The 12,956-nt window shown below is 45.6% G+C and overlaps 1 protein-coding gene across 2 annotated transcripts in view; it reads left to right on the top strand.

The window, feature by feature from the left end:
* pacrg (PARK2 co-regulated) overlaps positions 1-12,956 on the top strand; it is a 280,072-nt gene that overhangs the window by 184,588 nt on the left and 82,528 nt on the right. For both annotated transcript variants that reach the window (XM_080211245.1, XM_080211247.1), the window contains exon 3: positions 4,402-4,573. In XM_080211245.1, the coding sequence (XP_080067371.1) occupies positions 4,402-4,573 (172 nt within the window). The remainder of the gene's footprint in view (positions 1-4,401; positions 4,574-12,956) is intronic.

The following is a 12,956-nucleotide window of genomic DNA, read 5'->3' as shown; positions in this document are numbered from 1 at the left end:
GGTAACTGTGTACCATATGAACTGGAGCAGCAATTGTAAAGCGACGTGCTTATCTTTGAGCTTCCTTGCATGCCATTATCAAATCATTGCTTGCTCGAGCACATTTGCATTATCAGGAGCAAGTTATTTTTTCTGTAAGATTGGCATTTGAATTCCATTGCAATTTGCTCCTACAGGTGGAATACAATAAGGAGAAAGATATTTTACAAAATTAGGTGCACTTGAAAGATTGTACGCACTATATTTGATGTCATTGGATACCTGCTACGTGCACAAGCAAGACATTTTTTAAAAATATGCGCTGCTGTAGAGTCATAGAGGTGTACAGCATGGAAACAGGCCCAATTTGTCCACACCGCCCCTTTTTTTCAACCACTAAGCTAGTCTCAATTGTCCCCGTTTGGCCTATATCCCTATATACCCAGGTGTAAAGTGTTCCTGGTCTGAAAGCCAAAGTCCTGTGTGCATAGTATTCATAAGCATTGCAACCACTAGTATTTGAAACCCTCAATTATCTATGTAGACACAATAATGCTCACACAGCCGTAATATTAAAGGATCATCACATTTATAATGTCAATCATATTGAACTGAGAACTTATGTTTTTATATTCCCACAAAGAAAACAATTCAAGTCTGTCTCTCTTTTCGAGAGACATAAGGAAAAAATGACCAAATACTATCATGAGTACAGTGCTGCCTTAAACAATAAGTACAGTGCCCACTTAAACAATGAGTATAGTGCTTCCTTAAACAATGAGCGCAGTGCCCACTTAAACAATGAGTATAGTGCTTCCTTAAACAATGAGCGCAGTGCCCACTTAAACAATGAGTATAGTGCTTCCTTAAACAATGTGCGCAGTGCCCACTTAAACAATGAGTATAGTGCTTCCTTAAACAATGAGCGCAGTGCCCACTTAAACAATGAGTATAGTGCTTCCTTAAACAATGAGTGCAGTGACCCCTTAAACAATGAGTGCAGTGCCCCCTTAAACAATGAGTGCAGTGCCCCCTTAAACAATGAGTGCAGTGCTCCCTTAAACAATGAGTACAGTGCCCCCTTAAACAATGAGTATAGTGCTTCCTTAAACAATGAGTGCAGTGCCCCCTTAAACAATGAGTATAGTGCTTCCTTAAACAATGAGTGCAGTGCCCCCTTAAACAATGAGTGCAGTGACCCCTTAAACAATGAGCGCAGTGTCCCCTTAAACAATGAGTGCAGTGCTCCCTTAAACAATGAGTGCAGTGCTCCCTTAAACAATGAGTGCAGTGCCCCCTTAAACAATGAGTACAGTGCCCCCTTAAACAATGAGTGCAGTGCCCCCTTAAACAATGAGTGCAGTGCCCCCTTAAACAATGAGCGCAGTGCCCCCTTAAACAATGAGCGCAGTGCCCCCTTAAACAATGAGCGCAGTGCCCCCTTAAACAATGAGCGCAGTGCCCCCTTAAACAATGAGCGCAGTGACCCCTTAAACAATGAGTGCAGTGCCCCCTTAAACAATGAGTGCAGTGACCCCTTAAACAATGAGTGCAGTGCCCCCTTAAACAATGAGTGCAGTGACCCCTTAAACAATGAGTGCAGTGACCCCTTAAACAATGAGTGCAGTGACCCCTTAAACAATGAGTGCAGTGCCCCCTTAAACAATGAGTGCAGTGACCCCTTAAACAATGAGTGCAGTGACCCCTTAAACAATGAGTGCAGTGACCCCTTAAACAATGAGTGCAGTGACCCCTTAAACAATGAGTGCAGTGCCCCCTTAAACAATGAGCGCAGTGCCCCCTTAAACAATGAGCGCAGTGCCCCCTTAAACAATGAGCGCAGTGCCCCCTTAAACAATGAGCGCAGTGCCCCCTTAAACAATGAGCACAGTGCCCCCTTAAACAATGAGCGCAGTGCCCCCTTAAACAATGAGCGCAGTGCCCCCTTAAACAATGAGTGCAGTGCCCCCTTAAACAATGAGCACAGTGCCCCCTTAAACAATGATGGCAGTGTCCCCTTAAATAAATAATAGTAACGTATCTTCACCTTACTTTTCTCTTAAAGAGATAATGATTGTTTTAGAAATGGAGTCTTTTGTCTCAAAACTTTGCATCAATCCCTTGCTAAATTCTTGATTTTGTTTTAGAATTCATTCATGGATGTGGGTGTTGCTGGCCAGGCCAGCATTTATTGCCCATCCCTAATGGCCCATGAGAAGGTGGTGGTGAGCTGCTGCAGTCCATGTTTTTTTTGTTCAAAGGATTCCCACTGCAGTCCGAGAAAGCAGCTCACCATTTCCTTCTCGAGGGCAATTAGGGAAGGACAATAAATCATAGAATCCTTACAGTGCAGAAGGAGGCCACCCGGCCCATCGAGTCTGCACAATCCCACCCAGACCCTATCCCCGTAACCCCATGCATTTATGCTAGCCAGTCCTCCTGACACTAAGGGGCAATTTAGCATGGCCAATCCACCTAACCTGCACATCTTTGGACTGCGGGAGGAAACTGGAGCACCCAGAGGAAACCCATGCAGACACGGGGAGAATGTGCAAACTCCACACAGGCAGTCACCCAAGCCGGGAATCGAATGCTTGTCCCTGGTGCTGTGAGGCAGCCGTGCTAACCACTGTGCCACCATGCCACTCATGAATTAATTTTTAAAAATGATGTGAGAAATATCTGAGGCTACAGCTATTTTGATTTTACGGAACGAGAGAAGTCCATTGTTCCCATATGCAGGTGTCGACACTTTGGTAACTAACTAGTTATTCTTAAATGGTCTCAAACCTTTCATTACTTTGCCATTCCCAATTCCTCAGCCTCCCTCTCCAGCTGCTCTGAAGACCAGTGTTGAAAGATAACTTAAATTCCACATGACGCCCACAATGCAGAAGTGCATACTCCCAGTGCGTGACACATTGGCGCTGGAGGGTTTTGACGTGAGCTTTTGTTTGTTCCCCCCACCCCCATCCTGCCTCACCCACCCTCGCCCACTCCCCACCAGGAGGGTGAAAAATGTGGAAAGTCATTTTTATCTGTATCTAGCAGTCGCGACAAGCCCAATTTAACTTTAATTGTCCAACACAAACCAATTGAGGGTCATCACCTCCTTAGCCATTTGAGTTTGGTGGCAATGTTCGCACAGCAGCCCATGAGGCCTTGTCCCATGATAAAAACCACACAAGAAGACGAAAGGGTCTTGGCAGTGATGGAACAAGCCACGCACAAAAACAGCAATTTCAACAGAACACTGGTCACACAGCACAATACCAACTTGATGTTTTCTAAGCCTCTGCTTTTCAAAGATTAAACAGGACACGGAAATGTAGCATCAACATTTAATAACATCGAAAGCATTATAGATAGCTCTGTGCTCAGAAGTAGCCTTTTCAGAGAAACTTCCGAATCAATATAATGGCCGCCCAAGTTAAAGAAAGAGATATTTTTGGCTGGGGGTGGGGGAGAACAAGTAAAAACTTGGTAAACGAGCTTGGGTTTTGGAAAAGTCTTAAAGAGAAGTGGTGAATCGGGGCGGTTTTCTGAAGTAAATTCTAGAGTCTGGGCTGACGGGGATACAGCTGCCAATAATGGGGTGAAGTGATAGAGATAGGGAGATTGCACAAGAGGTCCCGATGTCTGAAACTAGAGTTTGTATGACCGAAGGAGGTCACAGACGTAGGGAAGGGTAAGAGGGTAAAGGCATCCAGGTAGTCAGGGCGGCACAGTGGTTGGCACTGCTGCCTCATAGCATCAGGGACCCGGGCTCAATTCTGTCCTCGGGTGACAGTAGAGTTTGCGCATTCTCCTTGTATCTGTGTGGGTTTCCTCCGGGTGCTCCTGTTTCCTCCCACAGTCCAAAGATGTTCAGTTAGGTGGATTGACCATGCTAAGTTGTCCCTTAGTGTCAGGAGTGGTCAGCAGAGTAAATAGATGGGGTTACAGGGATAGGGCCTGGGTGGGGTTGTTGATGGTGCAGGCTTGGTGGGCCAAATAGACCCCCCTGCCTGTTGAAATAGTTTGTCCTTATTTACGCCTGGTTAGAACCAGGGGAGTCAGTTTAAAAATAAAGACTCCCCCATTTAATGAGGCGATGGGGAGAACTGGTTGTCTCTCCAAGAATCATGAGTCTTTGGAACCCCTGTTTCCCAGGAGCACCAGTTACAGAGTCACTCGATATTTTTACAGCTGAGATGGACAGGTTCTTGACTAACAAGTCAAAGATTACCAGGGGTAGGAGGGAATGTGGAGTTGAAGCCACAATCAGATCAACCACCATCTTATTGAATGGCAGAATAGGTTTGAGGGGCTGAATGGTCTACTCCTGCTCCCATTTTGTATGTTTGTTCGTATGTTTGATCAAATTCATAATTTTGAACCTGTACTGCTGATAGATTAATTACTTACTGCTTTCTTCTTCAGGTCGAAATTGAAAAATTGGATTACCATCACTACCTGCCTCTGTTCTTCGATGGCCTTTGTGAGACAACTCATCCGTATGAGTTTTTTGCCAGACAAGGAGTCCATGATCTGTTGGAGCACGGGGCATCAAAAATCCTACCCGTCATCCCTCAGCTTATCATCCCGATAAAAAGTAAGGAATTGAATGTTGTTTTTAATGATTTGGGGGTGGAGATTCGCTCGAAAAGAGCAGGAGACTGGCTCCAAAGAACGAGAGATTACATTTGTGCAGCATCTTTAATGTAATGAAATGTCCCAAGGAGCACTTAATCATAGAATCCCCACAGTGCAGAAGGAGACATTCAACCCATCGAGTCTGCACCAACAACAATCCCACCCAGGCCCTATTCCCATAACCCTATATATTTACCCTGCTAATCCATTGATACTAAGGGGTAATTTAGCATGGCCAATCAGCCTAACCTACACATTCTGAGACACTAAGGGGCAATTTAGCCAATCCACATAATGCACACGTCTTTCGGACTGTGGGAGAAAATGGATCACCCGAAGGACACCCAAGCAGACACGGGGAGAACATGCACACTCCACACAGACGATGACCCAAGCTGGGGATCGAGCCCGGCTCCCTGGCCACGTGAGGCAGCAGTGCTGACCTCTGTGCTACCTTGCTGCCCCTAATGGCATGTCACAAAATTCAAGGCTTTGGGCCAAGCGCTGGTAAATGGGATGAGGTGGGAGGGCAGGTGTGTCTTGCGTGTCGGTGCAGACGCAATGGACCGAAAGGGCTCTTCTGCACTATGCGATTCTATGATGCTATTTCACAGGGGGACTATACACAAAGTATGACACTGAACCATTTAAGAAGACATCAGCTCAGATGATTTTAAGGAATGTGTTAAAGGAAGAAAGTGAGGGAGCGAGAGGGGATATTCCAGAGCTTGATGCCTGGGAAGTAAGTTAAGCTTATTTATTTATTAGTGTCAGAAGTAGGCTCACATTAACGTGCAATGAAGTTACTACGAAAAGCCCCTAGTTGCCACACTCCGGCACCTGTTCGGGCACACTGAGGGAGAATTTAGCATGGCCAATGTTCCTAACCAGCACGTCTTTGAACTGTGGGAGGAAATCGGAGCATCTGGAGGAAACTCATGCAGACACGGGGAGAACATGCAGACTCCACACAGACAGTGACTCAAGCCAAGAGTTGAACACAGGTCCCTGGTGCTGTGAGGGAGCAGTGCCAACCACTGTGCCATTGTACTGCCCTACTAAAGGCACAGCCACCAATGGGGGAGTGAACCAGAAAGAGGATGCTAGAATTCACAGTGTAGTGTGTTACAAAAATGTGCCGTTTTTTAAAAAAAAGATACAATTTCTAATTCCTCTAAAAAAAACTCCCTATAATCTTATTGAGATAATGGAGGGCTGCCAGCCAGCTCTAGTGTACAAAGTTTCACTCCACCAAGTAGTATGAAAAGGAACAGACACTGAACCTCCTCCAATCCCGTCCCCCTCCCCCCTCGCCACTCCCACACCCCCCACCCAGGGAGCACGAAAGAACTTATCTCCTGTGCCTTTAGAACTCTCCTCAAACTTTTACCTGTTCTGAAAAAAAACAACAATGACAGCAGACATACACTGAAATCTTGCCGGCGATCTTACAGTCCCCCTTGTGGCGTGCCAGCATTTGCTGGCAGTAAGGGGGTGCATTCAACAGAAAACCCATGGGCAACATGGAACCAGAAGATCTCGCTGCCATCGAGTGCCGCACTGCTTAACATGCTACGGAGGAGGTGGAAAATTCTGTCCCGAGTTTAATCCCTCTGGAATATAGAGCCCCCCAGGACTATAAAAGCTGTTTACCAGGCCAGAGAGATCAGAGTGCTGTACTGAAAGGCTGCAAAGAACCCCTCTTTCTCTCCCCCCTCCCAAAAATATCGTGCCCCTATTTGCAAAGTAACAGAGGTGAAAATGTAATGAATGTGTTAACAACACAGCACACGTCATCTGAAGTTCCGCAGGAAATTTCCCCATCGACTGTGGGCAGCACAGTGGCAGGATGGTTAGCACTGCTGCCTCACAGCTCCAGGGACTGGGGTTTGATTCGTGGCTTGGGCCATTGTCTGTGTGGAGTTTGCACATTCTCCCTCCTCCACCAGCGACCCCCCACCACCCCCCCACCTTCTGCATGAGATTTTTTAAAAAAATTTTGGCGTTTTACTACAAAAACATCCTAAATAAATAGACATTTAAATCAGCAAAAAGCTACAAGCAATTGTGCAAACACGCTGCAGAAATGCATTACATAGTTAGTCAGTTTACTGCAGTGATTTCCTCTGGGAATGTTCGGTTGATTGGCCGTGCTAAATTGCCCCTTAGTGTCCCGGGATGCGTAAATTAGGGGGATTAGCGGGGTAAGTGTGCGGGTTTACAGGGAGAAGGCTTAGCTGGGATTGTTGTCAGTGCAGACTCGGTGGGCCAAATGGCCTTATTCTGCACAGTTGGGTTTCTATGGTGCTTGCAGTCTCCAGTGATGACAGTCTAATGGTGCAAACTAGGGCTTTGGGAATAGAAAGGGCCAGACTAAAAAAAACCGATAAGTACTGGAACATTTATAGCTTGTTGACTGACACCATGGCCTCTCCCTTTGTCACATTATGATTGGGTGGCTGGATACTATTACATTGTACTAGCTTCCAAGCTACAGTGGATGCCTTGTTCTCACCTATGAGTTTAGCTCAGTAAGATGAGATTTCTGATGGCAGCCACTATAATAGGCTTATGTAAGCTCCCCATTTACACAATGAGTAATGACGATTACTGTGTTTGGTCTGGATTTTAATGTGTTATGTTGCCGATAGACCCCTTTCCTGAAGATTTATTCTTGGTGAGCGTTAGTTTTGCAGTTGGCTAGTCATCAAACGATGACACGAAAGCTGTAGCGCCTGAGAGTTTGGTGAAAGGTACATCGCCTTGACCCGTTGCACTTGTTTAGCTTTGATCAAATTAACACAGGCGAGGTAAACTTTGAATATATACGTTTGAGCTTAGGAGTATCTATTTAAGAGGGAACCAATTCTGCCAGCGTTATAGGATGAGGGGTTTGTTATATGAAGAGAGATTGAACAGTTCAGGCTGATACTGTCTGGAATTTAGAAGAATGAGGAGAGATCAAATTGATGTATGCAAGATGATAAAAGATATGGATAAAGTGACGTGAACGATGCTTCCTCTTGTGGGGCATTCTAGAACGAGAGGCCATAGTCTTGGGATAAGGGCTAGCAAACTTAAAACAGAGTTGAGGACAAACGATTTCCCCCAAAGGGTTGTGAATCTGTGGAATTCGCTACCCCAAAGTGCGATGGATGCTGGGACAGTGAGTAAATTTAAGGAGGAGTTAGACGGATTTTTAATTGGTAATGGGTTGAAGGATTATGGGGAGAAGACAGGAAAATGAGATGAGGAGCATATCAGCCATGATCGAATGGCAGAGCAGACTCGATGGGCTGAATGGCCTAATTCTGCTCCCATATCTTATGCCTATTGGCTGGAGGCAGCAGAGGAAACAGATAAAGCCCTCCCATCACCGTTGTGATGTGACACTGTGGCGTTTGGTATGGAATACTGATTCTCAGAAGCCCCCAGCCAATAGATTTGAAGCTCAAAGCTCACCAAGACAGTGATTATATAAAGACCAGTAAGAGTGCAAGTGTCTTCTTTATTTTTAAAATTAGTGTCACAAGTCGGCTTGCATTAACACTGCAGTGAAGTTACTGTGAAAATCCCTGAGTCGCCACACTCTGGCGCCTGTTCGGGGACACTGAGGGAGAATTTAGCATGGCCAAGGCACCTAACGTCTTTCGGACTGTGGGGGGGAAACCTGACCACCCAGAGGAAACCCACGCAGACACAGGGAGAACATGCAAACTCCACACAGACTCAAGCGGGAATTGAACCCGGGTCCCTGGCACTGTGAGGCAGCAGTGCTAACCACTGAGATTCAGGAGCCAATCACCTGGAACGAATTCTAATTAAAAATTTCACTACTCTACTTACAAATTATTGCTTCGCTTGGTGAGTGCTTGCTGATGGAATTGAGGGACGTTCTGTACGAAACTTAAAAAACCAAATGTATCTTTCTGACGTCTCAAGATCTTTTTTCCCCTACATTTCATAAATCATAGATCATAGAATCCCTACAGTACAGAAAGAGACCATTCGGCCCATTGAGCCTGCGCCAACCACAGTCCCACCCATGCCCTATCCCCATAACCCCATGCATTTACCCTGGCTCATCCCCCTGACACTAAGGGGCAATTCAGCATGGCCAATCCACCTAACCCTCACATCTTTGGCCATATTTGAAAATAACCCTCAAGAATTCCATGAAATGAGTTTCCAATTTGAGAGAGAATCTTTTCCCCTAGAATTATGCTTTGTTTGCAGCACGATACATTTGCTCGCTGCTATTGGAGCGAACAGTGACTTTTACATTGTATCGGCAGAGTTCTATGCCCCCAGCTCCCAGCGGCTGAAGCTATTCATCATTTCCCAGGGTCAGATGCTATTACACCTGACACATTCGCACGGGGCACCGGTCACTGATGTATTAAGACTGGTTACAGGGGGCAGGACTCCTTGCTGAACAGACAGCTGTACAGGATTTGTCCCTCAACAATGCACATGCAGAAAGCAGTCCTGCTAAGGAGGAGGTTTTATTTGGAACATGTAATTAATAATATTTATTTTGTTTCCTGGCCGTGGAACCACCGCTGCTGTAAATGAAGGGCACCTCTCCCAGTGAATAGTGAAGCCAGACCGAGCCAGCAATCCTTCACGACATTACCTACATTTTTCAGGAAAAGGACAGCCACTTGGAGCTTCCCCAAAATTAGACATGAAAGCTAGCAATTTCTAAATTGAAATTAAAACGTGCAAAGAAAATCATAGAACCATAAAATCCCTGAGGTGCAGAAGGGGGCCATTCAGCCCACTGAGTCAGCACCAACGCCCCAAAAGAGTATCTCACCCAGACCCACCCCCTGCCCGATCCCTCTAACACGATGTACTTACCATGGCAGTCCACCTATCTTTGGACTATGAGGGGATATGATAACCCCCATGATCTGCATGGGGAATCACTGATTGACCTCCCCCCGTTGGGCTTGTTGAATACGAGCTCCCTGGGGATTGGTAATTAGCCAACCAGCTGGAGATCATATAACCGAGCCCGGTGTAAAGCAAGACCCAGAGAGGGCCCATTAACCTTTTAGTCCCGGTTGGCACCTGTTGTGTTCACCACAGACTTGTGGTTGTTGTTTATTTTCATTTTGTGCAATAAAAGCATTGTTCCTTCACAGCCGACTCCTGGAGTTATTACAGGGAGAAAGCCAGGGCACCCGGAGAAAAACCATGCAGACACAGGGAGAATGTGCAAACGCCACAGAGACAGTCACCCCTGGAATTGAATACGGGTCCCTGGCACTGTGAAGCAGCAGTGCTGCCTCAGGCAGCAGGGTGGCACAACTGTTAGCACTGCTGCCTCACAGCGCCGGAGACCCGGGGTTCGATTCCCAACCTGGGTCACTATCTGTACAGAATCTGCACATTCTTCTGTGTCTGCGTGGGTTTCCTCTGAGTGCTCCAGTTTCCTCCCACAGTCTGAAGCATGTGCTGGCTAGATGCATTGGCCATGCTAAATTCTCCCTCAATATACCCAAACAGGTGCCAGAGTGTGGTGACTAGGGGATTTTCATGGGAACTTCATTGCCGTGTTAATACCTGTGACACTAATAAATAAACTTTGAACTCAACTATTCCGACCGTAAGAAAGAGAAATAAGAAAGAGCTTGAAATCCATCATTATATGCCTTATCCAATTACAGAAGAGCAACTTGAAAAGACCTAACAGTAGCTCTAAGTAGGTACAGAGCAAGATTTTTTTTAATATAAATCTCTCGTGAAATAATGAGCATCATCATGAAACCTACGCAATGCAGCCACACTTCAAAATCTGCTAGGCGCAATTGGAAAATGATAATTAAATAACTGATTGCAGGTAACACATTCAATCTGTGGCTCAGTTAAGACTGAGAGTTCTTTGTCTCACAGGCTTTCAGGGTATGTTCACACTTTGTGTCCCATTTTCTGGAATGCCCTGGCACAGAGTATCTGAAAGAACAGTGCAGAGAGCCGGTCAGTAATTGGTTTTAGCGTCGTTTGGATGGTAAATAAAAAGCGGGAGCTTATATTTTCTTCTGTGTATAAATATAAGAGGAGTCAATCAAATTTTTAATGAACTATTACACTCGGGAGTTTGTCTGCCTACACAAACATCAGGTGGGTGGAGGGTGTTTCTATAAATTATATGCTTCATTGTTGGAGTTTAGAAGAAAGACATTCGAACAATGCAGAAGTCTTAATATCCCCACTCAGCATAGGGCTTCGTTGAGGGTGAATGTATCGTGGAATGGGTTAACGCTTTCAATAAATACCCTGTTACATTTTGCAACCACTAAGCGGAGAATAGTCAATCACTCTCCTGACCTTTTTCCCTGTGGGAGGTGAAGAGGCATTTGGCAGTCAGGGGGGTGCATCACTCTTTACATGATACCAAGTCTCTAAGCTGCTGCAATACCCAAAGCATGTATATGGCTGGTCCAGTTATGTTTCTGATCAGTGGTAACTCTCCCTGCATGTCCACCTCCCACCACCCCCACACTCCACCCAAGATACTGCGGGTGAGAATCCGTTGGTTAACCTCTCTTGTTGGAATTGACTATTACCCGGCTTTTGTGCAGTACGTATATTACTTGCCATTTATCTTGTCAAGTCTGGACACTGTTCAGCCCTTGCTCCCAGGGCACACCTATCTCATTATCTGAGGGATTGTAACTGCAGCTGAATAAATAGCCCCACTTCTGGCTTATCACTGAGGGAAGCCATTCAGTCATTGAATTAGTAGCTGAAGATAGTTAGATTTTGGATCTCGCCCTGAGGCACCCCTGCAATGGGAACTGTGAATATTAAACTTCAACAGTCACCGCCGTTTTCCTAAGATAATTATTGCGGATGCTGAAATCTGAAACAGAATGGGCAGCTCGGTGGCACCATGGTTAGCACTGCTGCCTCACAGCGCCAGAGACTCAGGTTCGATTCCCTGCTTGGGTCACTATCTGTGTGAGGTCTGTATGTTCTCCCCATTTCTGTGTGGGTTTCCTCAGAGGGTTCCAATTTCCTCCCACATGCGGGTTAGGTGCATTGGCCATGCTAAATTCTCCCTCAGCATACCAGAATAGATGCCAAAGTGAGGCAACTAGGGAATTTTCACAGTCACTACATTGCAGTTAATGTAAGCCTACCTGTGATACTAATAAATAAACTTCAAACACACTGCTGTCAGCAAACTCAAAACATTGGCTTTATTATCTCACCACAGATGCTATCTGACCTGCTGAGATTTTGCAGCAATCTCTGTTTTTGTGACAACCATATTCCTCTTTGTCAGGGGACAATCAAACATGAATTGTTAATTGGAATGTCTTTCTTTTAGTTTAGCTTAGAATCATAGAATCCCTACAGTGCAGAAGGAGGCCATTCAGCCCATCGAGTCTGCACTGACAACAATCCCACCCAGGCCCTATCCCTGTAACCCCACGCATTTGCCCTGTTTACCCCCTTGACACTAAGGGGCAATTTAGCACGGCCAATCCACCTAACCCGTATATCTTTGGAGCGTGGGAAGAAACTGGAGCATCCGGAGGAAACCCATGCAGACATGGGGAGAACGTGCAGACTCCACACAGGCAAGGCCAGAATTGAACCTGGGTCCCTGGGGCTGTGAGGCAGCAGAGCTGCCACCGTGCTGCCTCTTTATCATATAGCTTTGTCTGCATTTTTATTGCTGTTTTCCGTTGTGAGACTGCTATTTCCAGCTACATTTTGTTGCAGACATCTTTGCTTCCAAACTAGGAGATTCATTAGGTTGATTCCAGAGTTGAGACTGAGTAGTCTGAGACTACACTTATTGGGATTTAGAAGAATGAAGGTGGGGGCTCTTACAGAAACATATAAAATTATGAAGGGAATAGATAAGATAGAAGTAAGGAAGTTATTTCCACTGGCTGGTGAAACCAGAATTAGGGGGTTTGACCTGAAAATAAAGGGAAGCAAATTTAGGATTAAGTTAAGAAGGAACTTCTTTACCCAAAGGGTTGTGAAACTGGAATTCTCTGCCCAGTGAAGCAGTTGAGACTACCTTGTTGAATATTTATAAGGCAAGGATAGATAAATTTTTGAACAGTAAAGAAATTACAGGTTATGGTGAGCAGGCGGATAAGTGGCTAACACTGTTACCTCACAGCGCCAGGGATCCAGGTTTAATTCTGTCCTGGGAGTGATCGTGTGGAGTTTGCGTGGGTTTCCTCCGACATTCCAAAGATGTGCAGGTTTGGTCATGCTAAATTGCCCCTTAATGTCAGGGAGATGAATGGGATAAATATGGGGATAGGGCCTGGGTGGGATTGTTGTCAGTTCAGGTTCGATGGGCCGAA

Source organism: Carcharhinus amblyrhynchos, chromosome 24, assembly GCF_965287045.1.
Source record: "Carcharhinus amblyrhynchos chromosome 24, sCarAmb.v2.hapA, whole genome shotgun sequence".
Classification (NCBI taxonomy): domain Eukaryota; kingdom Metazoa; phylum Chordata; class Chondrichthyes; order Carcharhiniformes; family Carcharhinidae; genus Carcharhinus; species Carcharhinus amblyrhynchos.
This window is presented reverse-complemented; position numbering and strand designations above follow the sequence as displayed.